This window comes from Lissotriton vulgaris, chromosome 9 (genome assembly GCF_964263255.1).
Source record: "Lissotriton vulgaris chromosome 9, aLisVul1.2, whole genome shotgun sequence".
NCBI lineage: Eukaryota > Metazoa > Chordata > Amphibia > Caudata > Salamandridae > Lissotriton > Lissotriton vulgaris.
The window spans coordinates 937,423,251-937,442,574 of record NC_141697.1 but is presented as its reverse complement, the minus strand read 5'-3'; the positions used below and the strand labels follow the sequence as shown (position 1 = coordinate 937,442,574).

Below are 19,324 nucleotides of genomic sequence, written 5' to 3'. Positions count from 1 at the left end.
TAGATAGATAGATTAATTATGACTTTGAATAAGGGACTCCTCCACCCCACCTCTAATCCCTGCACTTTATGCTACTGCACCTTCACTTCTAGTCTCCAGCTGTCACTGTTCTTGAATTAGCCTTACTTTTTACAGGTAGTGTTACAATGACTAACCAGTAATGATCTTAACTTCATGAACTGTCAAGTCTACTATTCCTCTGCTTAAAGAACAGCCTGGATGTGTGCAGTATATGCACCTTTGCCTTCTCGCCACAAAGATTCATAGGTTGGCCCCAGCTCTTTCTAAATTCGGTTACTGATTTTTCCTACTATTCCTGGTGCTTGATTATTCCAGAGCCTCGAATGGGACTTGAGGAATCCTATGTTTTATGCCCAATAGCCAATGTATCAAGTGTGAAGTCAGGACACTTGTTGGTTTGCAGGGACATGCACTAGTTCATCTGGATTCAATGCATGTTGTACACGATGCATCCCCGATTTCCACTTTGACAACTCCTGGAACAAGAATGTGGAGGTGTTTGTAATGCAAACAAATCTATTGGCACAGACAGGCATTTAAATAATACACTATATTATCCTGTTTAACAACATAGTAGTTTATGTGATGCATTGTTTATTTTTTAAACAGTGTCATAGGCTTAAATACACGTGCTGTTATAAGCTAAAGCACACCTGGAGTGTATATCACTGTGTTTGCTCATTCCATGGCGCCTTGGCGCTGCAAGTGTAGTTGATTTTTGCCACACTTTTTTTTAGGAGGGATGTGTGTATCAACAGAGTGTGGTGGTATTGTGCAATCTTCAACTTTAGTCTTGTGATCATAGACCCTCTGGGAGGTGAAAGGTACCTCTCATATTAAGGTTCCATTAAGGGAATAGGCTTATAAACTTCTTGCAAAGAGGCCTGTGGTTCCCATGACAGACAGCCCCAGTGAGTGCGATGGAAATCATTTAACAATTGGGTTACAGATGGATGTAACTGTTTAGGGTGGGGGAACTAAATACATTCTTTCTTAACTTACACCTCTCTCCTCGTAGGGTGGCAATGTCGCTCCCTATTATTATGGATACTTTTCGAGAGCTGGTTATGGATACTTTTCGAGAGCTGGGCTTTCGTACAACAACCAAATACATTATGGGTGTTGTAGATGGCTTTTTTCAATGGTAGGGGGGAGGGTGTGTGTGTGTGTGTGTGTGTGTGTGTATATATATATATATATATATATATATATATATATATATATATATATATACACTTGTTTTGCAGGACGTCAGGACTTCCTAATTACTCACCGCAGGCGCTGACGAAGGCCAATCTGGCCGAAATCCATTCGCCATTTTACTGAAATAAAGGGTGTTGTCTTGCAAATCCCCTTCGAGGCTTCTGCTTCTTTCGATGAGAGGAGGTGTTTTATATATACACACACAAAAAAGAAACAGAGAACTCTGGGTAGTTCCCAAGTTTGGATGGAGAGCAGCTCTAGTATAGAGCACCCTACAACACCAGCTTTCTATGAATTTGCTCACCTCAAATGTTTACTATTCTATAAAAGTTTTTAAGCATAGGATTACCACAATGCCATCCATGCGGAGATGGAAATGGCCATAATCTTTTGCCATTTCTGCCTGTATGGGCGGGTTTGCTAATGTATTTTCCAATGGGTGATCTAGGAAGATAAACTCAAATGAGAAGATACGTCCTGCATAGTGGGAGGTACTACTTTTTGTTTTTGACTTGAAAGTCAAAATGAGAAATAGATTTCACACTTCAGCCCATGGAGACGCACATAGGATGGCATCTGCTAGGTAGAGTGTCTCCAATCCAAGCAGTAAGGGGCAAGTACCCAACTTCAATTGAACGTAGTGTTTACACGTTGACTAAATAAATATTTCGCTCTAAAGACCCAAAGCACTTACCTTACATGAGCGTGATAAGCGGGACCCTTTAATCGGAGGTATATGGAGAGTAGGGCACACTGATCTCTGGCAGCACAGGGGACTTTATAAGTGCTTCGTCTTACGAAAACCACCACTGCTCGAACACAAACCTGAACTGGGACCCGCAGAGCGAGAGGGAGGGCACTCACCTTGGTCTTCAGGTTGTTGTCTTTCAGTTCAGAATCCTGTAAAAACCTTTCTTTCACCTCGTTGTCAGGGTAATTATGAACATTGGGGTCTATGCAAGATTTCTTGAAAGAGGGAGCCCTCTCTGGCGTTAAAAGGGAGCTGTCACAGCATCTTGTCTGGCTTGAGACTTGTGATCTTCTGATCACTGTATGTTTCCGTGGCAAGCATCCAAATCAAGAAGCAATCCTACAGGCGCATGGCAGACTTGTATCCTAACATAGTAGCTATTGAGGTGAGGGAGCCCAACTAGTCATACAGATATGCTGCTAGATTTGAATTTTAGGAGGAAGTTGCAATCGGGTTGAAGTGCATCAGGCTTAAAATTCAGTTTGGTCTCTTGGAAGCAATCATCTGATATTGTTCAGTTTGATCCCATAGTGATGGCAGATGTCCTATAACTTCATTAGGATTAATAGGTTTAGCTCAAATTGTCTTTTAGACAGTCTAGCACTTGTTGAAGTGTTGTCCTCTTTTTCCAGAGTTGATGACGCTGGATGGGCACTGGACATAACTCCTTTGTTCCGGTGTTGCACTGAATTTGAATTTGAATTTAAAGGTATTTATTGAGCGCTCGTATACCAGGCGGTTTCATGGCGCTGTTGAGGAGGATGATTCCTGAGTTAGATGGTGAAGCGGTTTAGATTTTAAAAGCCTGTGAAAACAGAGTAGTTTTCAGGGTGCTGTGGAACTCCAGGTTGGATGGTATTGATCTCATTTGGAGAGGTAGAGAATTCCAAAATTGCGGAGCAAGGACGGAGAACTTAGAGCCTCCCATTCTGCTCTTCTTGAACCTGGGCACCACCAAGAGGGGCAAAGAGGAAGAACGCAGTTGTCTGCTGGGGATATAGGGTTCGATTTTGGACTTGATAAAAGACGGAGCTGTTCCCGCAAGGGCCTGGAACGTGATGCATCCCATCTTAAAAAGGGCCCTTTCTCTGATAGGGAGCCAATGGAGGGATCTTAGAAGGGGAGTAGTGTGGTGTGATTTGGGTAAGCCATAGACCAAGCGGGCAGCTTGGTTCTGCACCAGTTGGAGCCGCCGGATGGCGTACGCGGGGGCGCCATTGTACAGAACGTTCCCGTAATCTAAACGGGAGAGCACCATAGCCATCAGGATCAATTTAAGAGCTGAAAAGGAAAAAAAAGTGAGATCTTTCGAATAGTGCACAAAGTAAAAAAACAGGAGGAAACCACCGTGCTGATCTGAGAGTGTAAGGTGAGTTGTTGGTTGAGGGTAATCCCCAATGTCTTAACAGAAGGAGAAGGGGGGGACCAAAAGAGGGGGGCCAAAAAATAGGAGACCAAGGGTTGAGTTTACCGCCAGTGAGAAGAAGCTCGGTCTTATCAGGGTTGAGCTTGAGATGGTTAAAGCTCATCCAATCCCTGATAAAGACCATCACCGACTGGAAATTATAAATAGAATCAGGAGAATCAGAGAGGTTGAAAATGAGCTGGAGGTTATCGGCGTAATTCAACACCGTAACCTCTATCTTCTGCAAGGCAAGAATAAACGGAAAAATATACAAATTAAAAAGAAGGCGGGAGAGAGAAGATCCCTGAGGGACGCCACATTGCACTTTGCGGGCCTGGGAGGAAAAATTCGCCAGATTGACTGCCTGTGAGCGATCGCTCAAAAATGAGCTGAGCCAGGCCAGGGCAGGACCTCCAATGCCTGCCGCCTCGACACGGGAAAGAAGGATGGTGTGGTTCACCGTGTCGAAGGCGGCCGACAAGTCCAGAAGAACTAGTGCCTGTGGAAAGTTAGCATCTAGCCCCTCTCTGAGTGTGTCTATGACAGAGATCACCACTTTTTCGGTGGAATGGAGAGGGCGGAACCCTGCTTGGCATGGTGCGAGATAGCCGCTGTCCTCAATGATGTCATTGGTCACAATCTTAGCAAAGGTGATGCTTACTTCCAAGCCAGGGGCTGTCCAAAGTGGACTGAACCTCTTGGTTAATCGCAAATAATCTATCCCAGTTCAATTGTGAGTTGGAAACAGACACAAAACAACATGGCTGCAATGACCTAGTCAGGGAAAACTAAGAGGTTTTATTAGTGGAGTGAAGATGGGAAGTGGTCCCATCAATACCTGAGCTATTTATTATTGCAACCTTCTACTTGGGGATATGCAAACAGTATCGAACCTCCACCCATGTATCTCCCAACCCTTGATACACTTCTATCTTATTATACTCATCTTACATTCTATGGTAGGTGACAGGTTCCACTGATAGCTGCCTATACAGATGTACCAGGAAGAGTCGATAAGTATCCTCCTATTCTGGAGCACCTGGAATTTTTTTTGTGTCCCACGAAAATAAAAATAGCTGTCTTTAATCTTCAGTCTTGTCATTGCTGTGGAATTCACACATGTTGAAAGTAATGGCACTTTTGGTGGACCCTGACTCCAGCAGAGGCGAGTAGCCTGCAGTTGAAAGTCAACTTACAAAATCATGTATTGCATCGGTTGTGGGACTTGTGGTGGGTGCATTCTGTCCAAGAAGCATACCTGAAATGCGGCATTCAGTAGCGGGGGTGATTGTGCTACTGCCTCAGATACTTTTAACCATACATTTGGAACACAAACACTTGCAAAAGGTTAACCCCATGAATTAAAGGACAGCTACGAGTCTGGAACGAGAACTAATCATTTGGGGCCATATGTATGAAAATGTCCATTTGTGATTCTCAAATAGCGATTTTTTGCGAATCATTATTTGAGAATCGCAAAACACTATGTATGTAGGATTTGCAATACATTTTTTGAATCCTACATATTCCTTACTTGCGAATCGCAAATTGCTATTTGCAATTAAGGAATACCTCCCCATTCATTCCTATGGGCCCAGAGGCTCATAGGAATGAATGGGAAGATATTCTTAATTTGCGATTCTCAATTAGAGAATTGAGAATGCAATTTCAATGGTGCTAGGGTGTCAAAATGACACCCTGTTGCACCCCTGAAATGAGCATGGGTGCAGATGTGGCGCACATACGTGCCCTAAGGGCATGTATGTGAGTCACATGGCACTTTGAAAAATGCAAAAAAGTGAATTTTTAAAGAAATTGCACATTACCACCAACTTGCGATTCCTTAAATGCAATCACAAAAGAGGTAATTCCAAAATTTGCGATTCCTTATTTTGCAAGGGGTGTTTTGTGTCTATACATAAGACACTGCTGATTTGCGATAGCAAACGCCGAAATTCGGCGAATTTCGGCATTTGCGATCGCAAAATTGCCTTCATACATATGGCCCATAGTTCTTTTTCAACCTGTATGCCTGTTACAGAGGTTTTAAAGCAACCCTTATTAGTCTAGCCTTAAATTTAACTGTGGCCAAAATATGCAAGCTGTGCTTGCTTAATTTAAAATAAAAAAGAAGTAATAATGTTATAGATAGCATGTCAGGAGTATATGCCCAATGTACTGAATTTTAGCCACTTACAAATGCATGTTCTGGAGGTCATGAGCTACCATCTTGGAAAGCCGGGCTCCATTCTTTTGAAGTAGGGAAATTGAGTATTGTACATTGGGTAATAGTAAAATATTTGATTACTTAGAAATGATGGACTGTGGTATTAGTGCTGTATATCAATGTATTGCTATGTACTTGTGCTTTCAGATGTCGAGCTCGTGCTGGATTTAATACTGTTTTCAAAGAATGGAAAAAATACTGAATGTGAAGCGGTATTGTTGACTTTTGGTTAAGCGCTATCTGAGCACAACGTGGGGTATCCATAACCAAGTTATCTGCCAGTGCTCGGTTATTCCGTGAACTAGCTCTCATCTTAGAATTGTTGTTTCTACCTAATCACACAGGTGCAGTTGTTGATTAAAAAAGAAAAGTTATGTTTCTTAAAGAGTTGCTTGTTGGGTTAACATTTATTTTATTTTATTTTATTTTATTTATTTTTAAAGTTTTATAAAGCGCGAACAAGATCCTAGCGGATATCAGAGCGCCATACAAACAGTAAATGTTACTTATACAGAAAATAATAGCAGATCCAAACAAATGTACAAAGAATAGAGTTAAAAAAAAAAACAAAAAAAAACAGCATAGTTAGCTTTAGCATCAATAAGTGTCCTGTGGTTGGGAGCGCAAATGCATCTCGTCACAGGGTATCCGCAGACCCTACTCGTGTATTTGGCCATGAGGATGGATTTAACTTCCTTTTTAAAAGAAGAAGTGGACGGGTTAAGTCTGGTTTCTGGGGGGAAGGCATTCCAAATTCTGGGTGCCATCCCAGAGAAGGATCTGTTATAAGTTTTTTTCTTATGGAATATTTGTGGTTTCAGTAGTAATTTTTCCGCATTTCTTGAGGATCTGGACCCACCAGAGATAGTCAGTTTCAGTGCTAGGTAACTGGGTGTCTTGATGTAAGGCTCTGTGCGTCATGCACGCAATTTTCAACTGAATTCTCGATGTGTGGCGCAGGCTACATGGAGCTAGAAAGAGTGGAGAGAGTTACCACGAAAGGCTACAAAAGCAGACCTGAGTACTAAAGGAAAGGTGGATTGAAAGATTGAAAGATTTAAGTCTGGGACAGAGAGAGCGGAAAATAATTTGAGACTGTTACTAAGCAAAAAGTGTAAGAAAGCAGACCTTTGTCGAGATGTAAGAAATGCTGGAAAAGAGAGAGAGACCACAGAAGAATGATGATCTTTGAGAAGGGGCAGTTAAAGTAAGAGAAGACTAGGTCTGAGACTAGCGAAGGAGCAGTAAATGACAATAAGGAGAGAGAGAGAGCCTTAACAGGCAGAAGAGACAACACACAGCATCTTGGGAACAGTCAATAGAAAGGGTGAATTGGAGCCACCATCAGTGTTCAAGAACTGTCACTAAAGACAGAAGGGTCAATTAGTGTTGACACAACAAGAGAATGGTCAAGCCAGGGTAAATGGCTTATTCTGTTGTAGTCCCCTGCAATGTCTTACTACACTATTTAAAATATCACATCCTGTGCAAATGGTGTACAATTTGTATCAAACAAAAGGGAGAGTTAGCCAGATGCAATGTTTTGTCTAGGAGGTTGCGGGTCACTTTTAAAAGCTGTGTAATCATGCAGAGGCTTTTAATCATAATCAAGATTTAATATTTGATGAAGATCTTTCAGACTAGTGCGTTGCAAAGCAAAAGGTACTCTTAAATATATGAAAATGCATACAAGTCTGAAGAAATATTGTGACAGCTGTCCTGTAAGAACTGCAAATGTATTTATTTATTTTTATGCAGACCTTGGCCATCTGTAGTGAACTAATAGATGTAGAATTATCTGTGATCACTTCCGTCCCAGCAGAAGAAATAAGTATATACAGCGTAGTTACAGCTGAAGTTTCAGCTAGTGAGAAGGGACTTGGCCCTTGCATTCATAAGGTCTAGCAGTTACCATAGCATATTTTTGTACTTATCTATGTATTCCAAGTGATCATGAGGCAATACATGCAGAACCTATCTGGATGTTTATATCATGGTTGTTTGAAGGGATGGGTGCAGCTGTTGGAATTGAGAAGACCAGAAATGCACCTCGATCAAGTCTTTCTATAAGAGAACTGCTTTCAGCATTTAAAGAAGCTAGCCACATGGATCACAGCCTTAAAAATAAATGCTAGTCAAATGGATACATCTTGACAATGCTCTTCCTAGCCTTCAATAATTTCACCTATGCTCAAATCGCCTTATTTATTTTAATTTTTTTATTTAATGTAATTTTTGAGTTTTATATAGTGCTAGCTGGACCCGAGGGTATCAGAGCACTTTACAGGTTATGAAAATACATAAATCCATTTACATGAGGGAATTCGTAATTTGAAAGTCACAGCACTATGTGGTTATAAATTCACAAAGTATAACACAGGGCACATGGAGGTGAAAGGCATCAGGGACAAAAAGGCGTTTGAGCACGTCGTGTGACCTAGCAGGCATTCATCAACATGGGAAACGTAGAGCAGTTTGTGTGCAAGGTGAGGTAGCTGTTGAGTCAAGATTTGAGGTCCCCTTTGAAGGAGGAGTTTTAGCGGAGATCTTTAGGTAGTAAGTTCCAGATCTTTGGAGCATTACCTAAGAAGGAGTGAGCCTGAGATGATTTCGTCTTGAAGTTTAGAGGAATGAGAAGAAGAGCGTTGGAGCTTCTCAGTGTTTGGATTCTATTACAGGACCAGAGGCTTCAGATTATGCTTCTCTTATCTTTACTGCAAAACACAGCAGCCAATGAAAACAAGCAATTTAGTATAAAAACAACTACATTGCCCATGATGCACATATATAAGCCACTCCTCCACAGTCCATAAGAGCCCTCTGCGTGGTCCCATCATACTCTTTCTTTGCTGCTCACAGCAAGAGATAAGTGCACCTTTGATGTTCCCTCACTTTGCTATTTATTGGAATTGGATTGTTTTTTTCCTTTATGTGGGATTATTACACTGTGTATTACTTTATTTCTTGATCGGCATTAGTTGCATGCAAATTATTGTGGTGTTGTAGGAGCGAGCGCTCCGACCTCCGTGCGTTTGCACGCCCCGTGTTGGGGTTTTAGGCGCAAATTCTATGTGCCCGATTCTTGTTGTACTCGCGACGCTTTAGGATTTACTGTCTTTGACTGGGCAGATCGATTGCCGGTTTTCACACGGAGCCTCCATTCCCGACTATTCCCGATTGTTGCGCTTAGTGTGCAGGCGCCTGGGCTTTCCTAATCGCCCTTGTTTGCGCCGGGTGGCTCTCGGCTGACGCACGCTCCCCAACGCGCCCATTTGGGCCGCTTTTGGGCGCGTTTGGGTGGCGCGCCTCAGTGCGAATTTCCAGGACTAACTGACACGCATTTTCACTCGGTTTTCTACCGGTCTGCTCTAAATCGCCTGCCAGGTTGTAAAATCGGGGCCATAGGAGTGCGCACACGCTCCAGATAAACATTATATTGGCCTAGGTCACTGACCTTTGAATAATGCATTGCTGAGGGTTTTTTTTTGGCAAACTATACAGAGTACTATAGATTTGTGAGCAGGTGGGCGATTCCAGAACGGTGGCAACAGGGCGAACTTTAAAGCCCAGCAGTCCTCAGGTGAGTGTTACAGATCTTTCTCATCTTCCTTTGGGGGGGTCGCACTCAGCACTGCCTTCTGCACTGGCAGAGACTGACTCAAGACGAATGGGTGTTGCAAACCATCATGGGTTTCCACTTGGAGTTTTATTCTCCTCCGTTTCAAAGCGATCTCCCCGCGAATCTCCATTTTTCCCTACAAGATCGCAGTTTTATAGACAGCTAAATTGCGGAGTTGCTGCGAAAACACGCGATAGCGCCCATGCACCAGAGGGCCTCACGGTTTTCGCAGCAACATCTTCCTTGTACAGAAGAAGGGGGGTGGGAACAGACTTGTCCTCAATCTCAAGGGATTCTATCCGTTTCTCACCCACAATCACTTCAAGATGGAAGGGATCCATCTTTTGGCAGATTTATTGCAGGAAGGAGATTGGCTGGTCAGGTTAGACCTCAAGGACGCCTATCTCTCCATTCCAATTTTCCCACCACACCGTCGTTTTCTCCAATTCTGGTGGAACGGTCAGTGGTACGAATATTTGGCCCTGCCTTTCGCGCTTTCATCTGCTCCATGGTGTTTTACCAAGGTGATGAAACCAGTTGTTGCCCACCTGCGAGAACGAGGGGTGCGGCTCATAATATATCTTGACGATATCCTAATCATGGCGCAGAGTCAGGCCACCCTTCTACAACATCTGCACCTCACGACGACGCTCTTACAGAGCTTGGGGTTTGTGATCAATCTCGCGAAGTTGGTGGTTTCTCCGACGCAGTTGATAGATTTCCTCGGTTTCACGATAGATTCAAGGATAGCTCAACTGTGCCTCCCCAAGGCGAAGTTGAAAGATCTCAAGAAAGAGATTCTTGCACTACTGAACAGTCAGAGGGTCTCCCTCCGAGCCCTTGCCAGAGTAGTAGGGATTCTAGCCTTGTCGACTCAGGCCATATTTCCGGGTCCTCTCCATTACAGGGCCCTACAGCGTTTGAAGATCCAACACATTCAGAAAGGGTTGTCCTATGCGGACACCATTCCTCTGTCTCAAGAAGTCAGGACCGAACTGCAGTGGTGGCTGGGCCACGTAGACGCCTGGAATGGCAGGGCAATTTTCGGTTCCCAGCCAGAGGTGTTTATCGAGTCCGACGCCAGCCGTTGGGGCTAGGGCGCGCGCTGCGGAGACATTTCCACAGGCGAAAGATGGTCTCCGCAAGAATTGTCCTTACACATAAACTGTCTAGAACTGCTTGCAGGGTTGTTTGCAATTCGGACGTTATCCCCGAGGCAGACCTCTTGCTGCATCCTCCTCCGCATGGACAATGTGTCCGCGGTGAGGTACATCAACAAGTTCGGAGGCACGAGATCGTCTCTTCTTGTTGAGATAGCCAAAGATTTTTGGCATTATTGCCTCGATCACCAGATTTCGGTGATTGCGGAGTATTTACCAGGCCAGTCCAATCAAGTGGCGGACTGGAATTCCAGACACCTCCGGGATTACAGCGACTGGAAGTTGCTTCCCAGGGTCTTTCAGTGGCTTCAGAATATTTGGGGTCCTTTTCAGATGGACCTCTTTGCCTCCAGGCTCACGTACCAAAATTCCTTGGTTTTTCAGCTGGAGGCCAGACCCAATGGCGCAAGTGACCGATGCGTTTCTGCAGGACTTGTCGGGCGCAACTCAGTATGCGTTTCCCCCATTCTTATTGATCCCCAGGGTGATGACACAGGTGATCCGGTAGAGAGCGGAGATAGTCCTTGTGACGCCATGGTGGACAACTCGACCGTGGTTTCCGAAGTTGCTTCAGTGGCGCTGCGACCTTCCCAGATTGCTCCCCGAGTCGACATCGTTGCTCCTGGGCCCTCATCAGGAACGGCATCCCATGATTCTGGCGGGACGCCTCACGCTGATGGCATGGAGGCTTTCCGGAAACCGTGGCATATGCCAGGAGTTTCAGTCAGGGCTTCTGAGTTTATCAAGCAAGCCTGGGCACCTTCCACAATGAAGCGTTAATTCTCAGCCTGGAAAAACTGGGTAGATTGGTGCTTGGAACGACATCTTGATCTCGTGGGGACGGAATTACCCTGTGTTGAATTTCCTTTCGGACAAAGCTTCTGAAGGCCTGGCTTATCGTTTTGGTCAACAATTTCCGTTCGGCCATTTCTGCGGGTCACGAGCTAGTGGAAGGCAAACCAGTGGGCATGAACCCGGTTGTCTGCAAGCTCCTTAAAGGGATTAGATTGCTAATCCTCCTGAACTCAAATATACGGGTCTGTTGGATGTTTATTTGGTTATATCCCTGTTCAATCGTTGGCCTTCTAATGCTCTCCTTTCTAGGAAGCAGTTATCGGCCAAGTTGGCTATGTTACTATGCCTGTCAGCGTGCAGACGTTCATCGGATGCGAGAGCTCTCAACGTTACAGGTAGAGTGTTTACCCCAGAAGGGGTTTCTTTCACTATTACGGGATGTACCAAAACACTTTCCTGTTACCTAGGACCGCCTTTCAAGACCTTGCCACAGACATTAATGTTGTGTCTGTCCATGTTTTTACCAATTGCGCCCTGATGAAGGAAGCCTCTTATGGCACTTGTCCGAAACGCGCGTCGGCGCTGTTCTTGTCCTTGTGTGTACGGATATGGATGTGAATACATGTGTGTGGAAGTGATGGTATAAAAGTGATGTTTGTATGTATGAATGGATGTATTTGGTGCCCTTCTTTAAACTGATTTTGCGTGTCCTAGCTTTTTAACTGTTATTTGTTCTTTGATGATTAAATTTTCTAATGTTTAAATGAATTTATCTAAAAGAAATATTTTTGATGTTTATATGTGAAAAAAATGAAAATTAAAAACTTTTTTGAATATATTCCTTTGTATTACTATGTGTGGGTTAGCCGCTGATGTGGGTTTAATTTCTGTACTTTGTTTTTAGGGAACACCCTTTCATGTATTTTCCTTCTGGTCTCGCCCTGGCGGGTTGTTCCCCTATTTTGTAGTTATTCCTTAGATACAGGGTCCCTCTTCTGTTTATTTTGCCAAAACACTTTCTCGCCACATTGATTACAATGCTTTCCCGGAAAATGAAAAATTGTGTGTAGTACATTGTTTAAAGGCATATGAAGAGTGTACAAATGCATTTAGACCACAGGGCAGTTCTCAACTGTTGATTGCATTACAGAAACCGCACAAGCCGGTGGCGGTTGCCACCATTGCCAGATGGCTTAGATTTATAATGAAGGAGGCTGGTATTGACATCCAAAAGTTTGGGGCACATTCTGTCAGAGGCGCTATGGCCTCAAAGTAAGACTTGTTGGGGTCTAACATACAGGACATTATGCGTTGTGCAGATTGGTCTTCAGAATCAACTTTTAAAACATTTTACTACAAGCCGGTGGGTGATATTACTTCTGTGGTATTTGGACAGCGTTAAACTAGCATAATCTGAAGCCTCCGGTCCTGTAATAGAATCAAAAATTTGCTAGCATTCGCGCCAAGAATTTTCAATTCTATTAAGGACACGGAGGCGAGAATTATCCCACCCGGCTTTATTGTTAACAGTATTAAAGCTTACCCGCCCATGTTGCATGTGATGACATGATTGATTATACAGTGGTTACGGATCTTCATTTCCTTTATTTCAGGATCAGACAAGAAGTCTGAATAGAAGACGATGGATGGCAAGAGCTTGCGCTTGAAGACTTCAGTTACTCTTCCACGTTGGTGGAGGTTTTGGACTTATTTATGTTAATGTTTGGACTTGCGTTCTCTGCAAAGAAAGAGGATGATGGGACCACGCAAAGGGCTATTATGGACTGTGGAGGCGTGGCTTATATATGTGCTTCATGGGCAATGTAGTTGTTTTTATACTAAATTTTTCATTGGCTGCTGTGTTTTGCAGTAAAGATAAGAGAAGCATAATCCTCGCCTCCGTGTCCTTAATAGAATTGAAAATTATTTGCGCGAATGCTAGCAAATTTTTGACTCTTTCAGCTCTTGAAATTCTGTTTTCTAAGTATTCAGGGGATTTTGTATGGGCCACTTTATGGGTGATGCAGATTGTCTTGAAAAATCGTCTTCCTTCGTTGGGAAGCCATTTAAGACTACTGAGGGCAGGATAGATGTGGCCAATTTTTTCAGTACCTGTGAGGAGTCTGGCAGCTGTGTTGAAGCTCCTACTTTTATGAGTCAAATGTGACCTATAGGTTGGCTCTTTCCTTCATACATCAAAAAGTTCACTGCTCCAGTCTAGGGCACAGTTGAGCTCCATAGGAAACTTGGCACACAACACAAGGAACATTATGACAAAAACACTGCTCACATGCACTTTTCAGGTGAGATAGTATGGTCAAGACATTGAACCTAGAAGTTGCGTCTGGGCCGGAACTGTTATGAGGTTCTCCTTAAACTTGTAACTTGTTTTGAGTAATTTCTGTGCTTCAGGGTGTAGTATAGTTGGGTGTGGATTCTCACTGTTCTTAGATGGCTCTGTAGCTTCTGGCCACCTCTGTATGTCTTATTGTGTTCATAATATTGTTTGTGACTCTGTGATGTTGTTTTCTTTTTTCAGAAGTGATGAAGGCCACAAGCAGTTGCACCAGCAGAAGGATCTGAAAAACAGTTTACACACTTGTACCAGATGAGCCTTTTCCACAACGTCTCGTACACATCTTGGTGGTGTCATTTTACTTCATTTCATCACCTTTAAAACACACAGAAGCACAACATGGTAAGCTATGCTACAGCTCCAAGGGTGTTGATCATTTTGATGTTTTGAAGTTAATTGGGAAGTGAGGAGGAGGCACTCCATCTGTCCTGCTCTTTCACCACAACTAACCGTGTCGAGTATTATTTTTTTCTTATTTACTTTACTTAATTTTGGCTTGAATTTTAGGGTGTGGCCTAATGGCTAGAGCATTCAACCTCGAATCTTGGGAACCGGGTTCAAGTCTCGGCGTGAGCTCAACATCCTGTGCTTCTGGGCAAATCACTTAATCTCCCCATGCCTAACAAAAATAATATGTCTGTCTGTAATGCAACTGGTGCTCGTGTAGGTCGCGTTTGCGCTCTATAAAACAAAGAAAAAATAATGTATATAATGATGGTACCGCCATTGAAGATATTTTTCATGAACAACCACATTTTTCCTTGCTTCAAGTACCCCACAAATGTAAGAAAAGAAAAAGCTGTCAACCTAAAACACCTATGCCAGTGATTTAAAAACAAAAAGCAGACTAGTGATCATCAACATATCTTGCCATTTGTTAAAAAATTTCATCATAAGCCAGATACAAACTTTAAGTACCTCAGGATATTTTACGCCATATCACTTTGTCACTCGCTTTTCATGATGTGCTATGAAGAGATGCATGTCTCAGTCTCAGACATGACAACATCTTTCACTGCCCCTTTGTGCAACTCTTTTCTTTTCTGTGAAGTAAGTTTTATTGCAAGACATTGCTATATTAGAGGTATCCTTCTCCTAATAGCTGGAGTAAATCTATTGACTATGAGGCAAATGCAACCAATTGCATAAACCGTAAACCTCATGGGGCAATGATTGAAGCGATGAATATTGTATGTTCCTCCACTCTATTTACTCTATTCTCTCCAAGCAATCACGTAATACTTCTTCTGCATTTGTAAATCCCAGAGGGCCAAGGGTGTTTTGTTTGTGGTGGAAATACAGCTTTTGCAACAACTAACCCCACTGAATCTTTTCTTCTGTCCTCCAGTTTAATGTGTGTCCTATTTTCTGCCTTAGACTCTCGCCACGCTAACATGTATTTCCTTCAGCTTGGTGTATGTGGCAGTATGGTAACATTGCATTGCATTGCAATGTATCTCTTAGCCAAGGCTCAAGACAGTGACTGGAGAATAAGCCTGCCTTTGTTAAGTGTTTGACCCTCTGTAGCTCTGTTATTTCCTCCCAGAAAGACTGAACATTAGGCAGTCTCATAACATGGGAAAGAAAATAACCTGTGGGTGGTGAATACACACAACACGAGGCTATGATATTTCTGGTTTCATCCTCTTCATAGTACACATGTTTAGAAATGTGAAATGCAACATTTTGTATTGCATTACCTTAAAATATACATGAACAAGGGCTTCTTCAGACAGGTAGGCATCATGCCATTCCCTATCGGTTAATTCAATTGCTAAACCAGCTTCCAATCTACCCCAGGCTTTTGATATTGGTGGGGCCTGTCTGCGGTGAGTACTCAGTAATTCATATAGGATTGTCTGTGATATGTTAAATTCTATGAGAGCATCCGGTGCTCCATCCTACATGTCCATTCCTTCTTTGAAGTGCTGTGACACCTTTGGATTCAGGCAGATCATCTGTAAACGTGCAAGCAATTCTTGTCTCTCGTTGTGAAGAAGCTGTGATTTTCTTCTTGTCTCTTTCACTTTTTTATCAGATTCATCATTCCTTGCGGCTCAGTTCTTTACGTGTAACCGAAATATCAACATACTTGTATCTTCTTGCAATTCATCTTGTTAAAATCAGTATCCATAGATAACCTTTATTCTGATCTTCAAGAATTGTCAAATATACAAACAGCCCTGTGGCTGTACAGAAACATCTTGGTGCTCTTCTGAAGAAGGCGATTCTTCGCCGAAACGCGCGTTGAGATTGTCACAATTTACATTGACATTGTTGAATATCTTTGTTTAAAAAAAACAAAAACATTTTTTAGTTATGTATGATTATATGTCTTCTTACCAAGAATCTGTTTTATAAACATGTTGTAAGTGGACAAAGTTGTAATTTTTCAATATTGTCCCCTTTTTTTAATCATTTGTGTATATTTTTTCATGCTTTTTCTCCTGTTTTTTAACAAAATAATAATGTTTTTTATACTTTAATTGTATTGTCTGTCAAGTATATTTTGAGGTAGCTACCTATCTTCTTGTAATTGTAACCTGATTTTAGACAGGTTCTCTGTGGCCTAGGAAAAATATCCGTATTAATACTAAAGGGCAAGGGTTTCAACATTTGTTTGCCTAGTGGTGTGTTAAAAGGACTAGGCAAAGGTTAACCTGCAATGCATGGTGACCCAGGTTGCAAATTGTTTCACTGCTGGGTATTTGCACCTAATGTACACGTTTCCTAGTATTCAATGTCGGTAGGCGGTGTTACAGGCCAATCCTAAAGCACCTGGAGCACCACATAACCCAATCAAAAACACCAGAGCACTGCTAAGTTATAAAATAGGATCACAGCCAGTCGCTATTGATAGGCTTTGAGGTGAACTCAACCGTGCCTCACATTACTTTGAGGCTCTCCATGTTCTTTTAGGATATTTGAGAGGGTAGAGCAAGTGAAGGACGGGCCGGGTAGCACTTTTGAAAATATGACCAGAAGAGGTTTTCAGAATCTGACTACAACGAAAAAAAATTATTCTCCTGAGAGTACTACCATTGTAATAATACAGTATATTAACTGAATAGTTTGGCTGTAGTTTGGCGTGGTAGCGAAGGTTAAATAAAACTGTCCACAAAATTAATTACCTCTGGGTTGTCTGCAAATAATCCAAGCGTGTATTGGATTAGCTTGCAAAAATATATATTTTCCTTCACAAAGACTGTGCTGTTCCATTTACAGATTAGAACAACATTACCCCAGTCAACTTACTAGGGTAGGAGCAGAGTGAGCATCAATGCTAAATCGAACCACTGCTGTAACTCGGCGCTCGGTTGAGCTTTCCAACCAGCCGTGTAAGAAGCTCTTGTGCCAAACTAAGAATTTCTTTCTTTTCATTGTTTGACGCACAGCTATAGAGTTGCAAAAAAATCAACAGGCAAGTTTCCATGGGGAAGGGGGGTAATGTGGAAAGAAAGGGAGGGGGCTTGAGCGAGCCCACTGTTAAAATAACTAGAATGTAAAGCTACACATGAAATAAAATAGAAAAAAAGCCTTTCTGCAGCTGACTGGCTGCAGCGTGCAAATGAGCTCAATATGTGAACAAGTGACGCCACAGCAAGCAGCATCGCGATCGGTGGTCTTCACTTTTGAAGCACTGCACTCGTGCTTGTGGCGGCATCCACCTTGTGAGAGCGAGCAGCGGCCATATGTTTGTAACTAACCTTGCCGCGCCGCTGCTCGCTCCCGCAAGGTGGATGCCGCCACAAGCACGAGTGCAGTGCTTCAAAAGTGAAGACCGATGGCTGAAGGCCCTCCTAGAGCAGCGCATGTGCGATGCCTAGACGAGACCTAAAAACATCTAGGTACAAATATCAAAATGAATTCTTTGCTCACTAGTTAGCTGAGAATGATGTAGAAATATTTATTAAACAGATCATTGGCTAATCCAGTAATTAATCCTCCGTGTCTTCCATCATTGTAAACAGATTGTCAAAATACAAGTCCAAGTGTTTGTTTTGTATCTCTGATCAGAATATATTTCACAATCACTGTTTGCTGTTACAAAACCACATATAAATTGGCATGAAAGGCAAAATACATTACACCATTGGCAGTACTGTATTTCCGCACAAAAAGTAGTGATTCAATGTAAATTAAACTATACTATTTCTCAAATCATATTCTCGTGACCTGGCAAGTTAAGAGACGCAAAAACACTCACACACTCACTCTCACACACCCACGCTCTCTCACAGTCTCTCCAGCCCTCTTGTATTTAAAATACTAGCGTATACTTTGACTTTTTCAAAGGTTATATGTCTTTACTGGGATTCCAATTCAAAATCGCTCAGTCAGGGCAGGGTCTTCTTCATGTCTGCTAGATACACTAAAAGCGTAATCGCATGCTCTTAAGTGTAAAATGCACAAAAGTGAAAATCTACTGTACAATGCCGCATTGTGAAGACCTCTGATCTGCAAGGAAGGTTGTTACTACCTTTCCTCGACTAAATATTTAAATTGACTAAATAAACTTTTTTCCCTCTAGTAAAAGTTTAATCAGTCAATTTCACAGTTGAAACATTAAATGCTCTATCCCTGTGTGAAACTTCATTCCATTCCTTGTCGTTAAGTTGATGGTTCACGTTATCTTTCTTGGTTTTCTCTCTCTAAAGTTCACCACTGCAGTCCCTTGTCTCCTTTATAAGAGGGCTTAATTACTATTCATAAATCTTTTTTAAATGCTCTTGACCATTTCTCGTTTTACTCATGAAAAGGCAAATTAAATGTCCGTGTTTTTCTTGTAGCAGTATCCGCTTAATGCAGATAATAGATTAAACACTGTGCTGCAATAACTGAGGGGAGCAAAAATATTGATGTTGGCTTCAGCCTAAACTTGTTGCTCAGAGAAGGTATACATACATTAGTCTACAACCACCAGATTTAATTTGAAGTTCATGTGAAAAGAGAAATCTTATCAGAATCAAAAATAGTGATATCCTACATCCTAATGCCCCTGTACCGTACATTAGAGTGAATTTAATAAGCAAAGGCTATTTTGTTACTAGTCTGCCTTAATCTACTTTTTTTTTTTGATAAATCTGTTTATTGGTATTTGTAAATTCAAAAAAACATTAGGCACATCTGTACAGGCAAAGTAATTCTTCCATTTTGTATGGGTGGCAATACAACAACCGTACGATTCATCAAGAGCGCTATGCCAGTACATGCTAATAATTTGTGGACAGGAGACAACGCCCAGTTGTGCGCTCCAGGTGATAAACAGGAGTTAACTCGCTCCACCCCGCAACAAGGGAAGGGACAAGCTTGTGTAATCATCCCAACCCCAAACGATAACCATGTGCGAAAGAACAAGAACAAAAACAACTAACTGCCACCAGAGTACATTACCGTTTACCCCAGTTCCCGGCCCCTTCAGCCCAGATCCCCCCCCTCCCGCTCCTGCTCATTTAACTTGCACGGTTCCACAGCAGGCTTCGCCCCACTATTGCGTCGCTTAATGCACCAAGGCATGCTTCTGGTGCGGCAGTCACTGCGCCCCCTTCCCTCTCTCCTGTGGTGTCAGCCTAGTGCCCCGCCGCCCCCTCTGCTGTAGCGTCTCCTGCCTCCTGGAGAGTGCTGAGCATGTGTTTCCACCTCTCTGCCATAGGCTCCTTACGGAGTCCCAGCGTTTCCTTCCTCCTAATGGCTGTCCACTCTGCACGCGCCCAGGATGAGAACGATAGAACCCACACCCTTGTGCTAGGCGGGTCCCTCGCCTTCCATCTCCTAGTGAGAAGTCAT

General features: G+C 42.7%; 1 protein-coding gene across 3 annotated transcripts in view; it reads left to right on the top strand.

Annotated features, from left to right (window-relative positions):
* LOC147692563 (acylamino-acid-releasing enzyme-like) overlaps window positions 1-19,324 on the top strand; it is a 526,970-nt gene that overhangs the window by 30,420 nt on the left and 477,226 nt on the right. For all 3 annotated transcript variants that reach the window (XM_086938783.1, XM_086938782.1, XM_086938784.1), the window contains exon 2: window positions 13,721-13,879. In XM_086938783.1, the coding sequence (XP_086794909.1) occupies window positions 13,877-13,879 (3 nt within the window). In that variant the 5' untranslated portion in view covers window positions 13,721-13,876. The remainder of the gene's footprint in view (window positions 1-13,720; window positions 13,880-19,324) is intronic.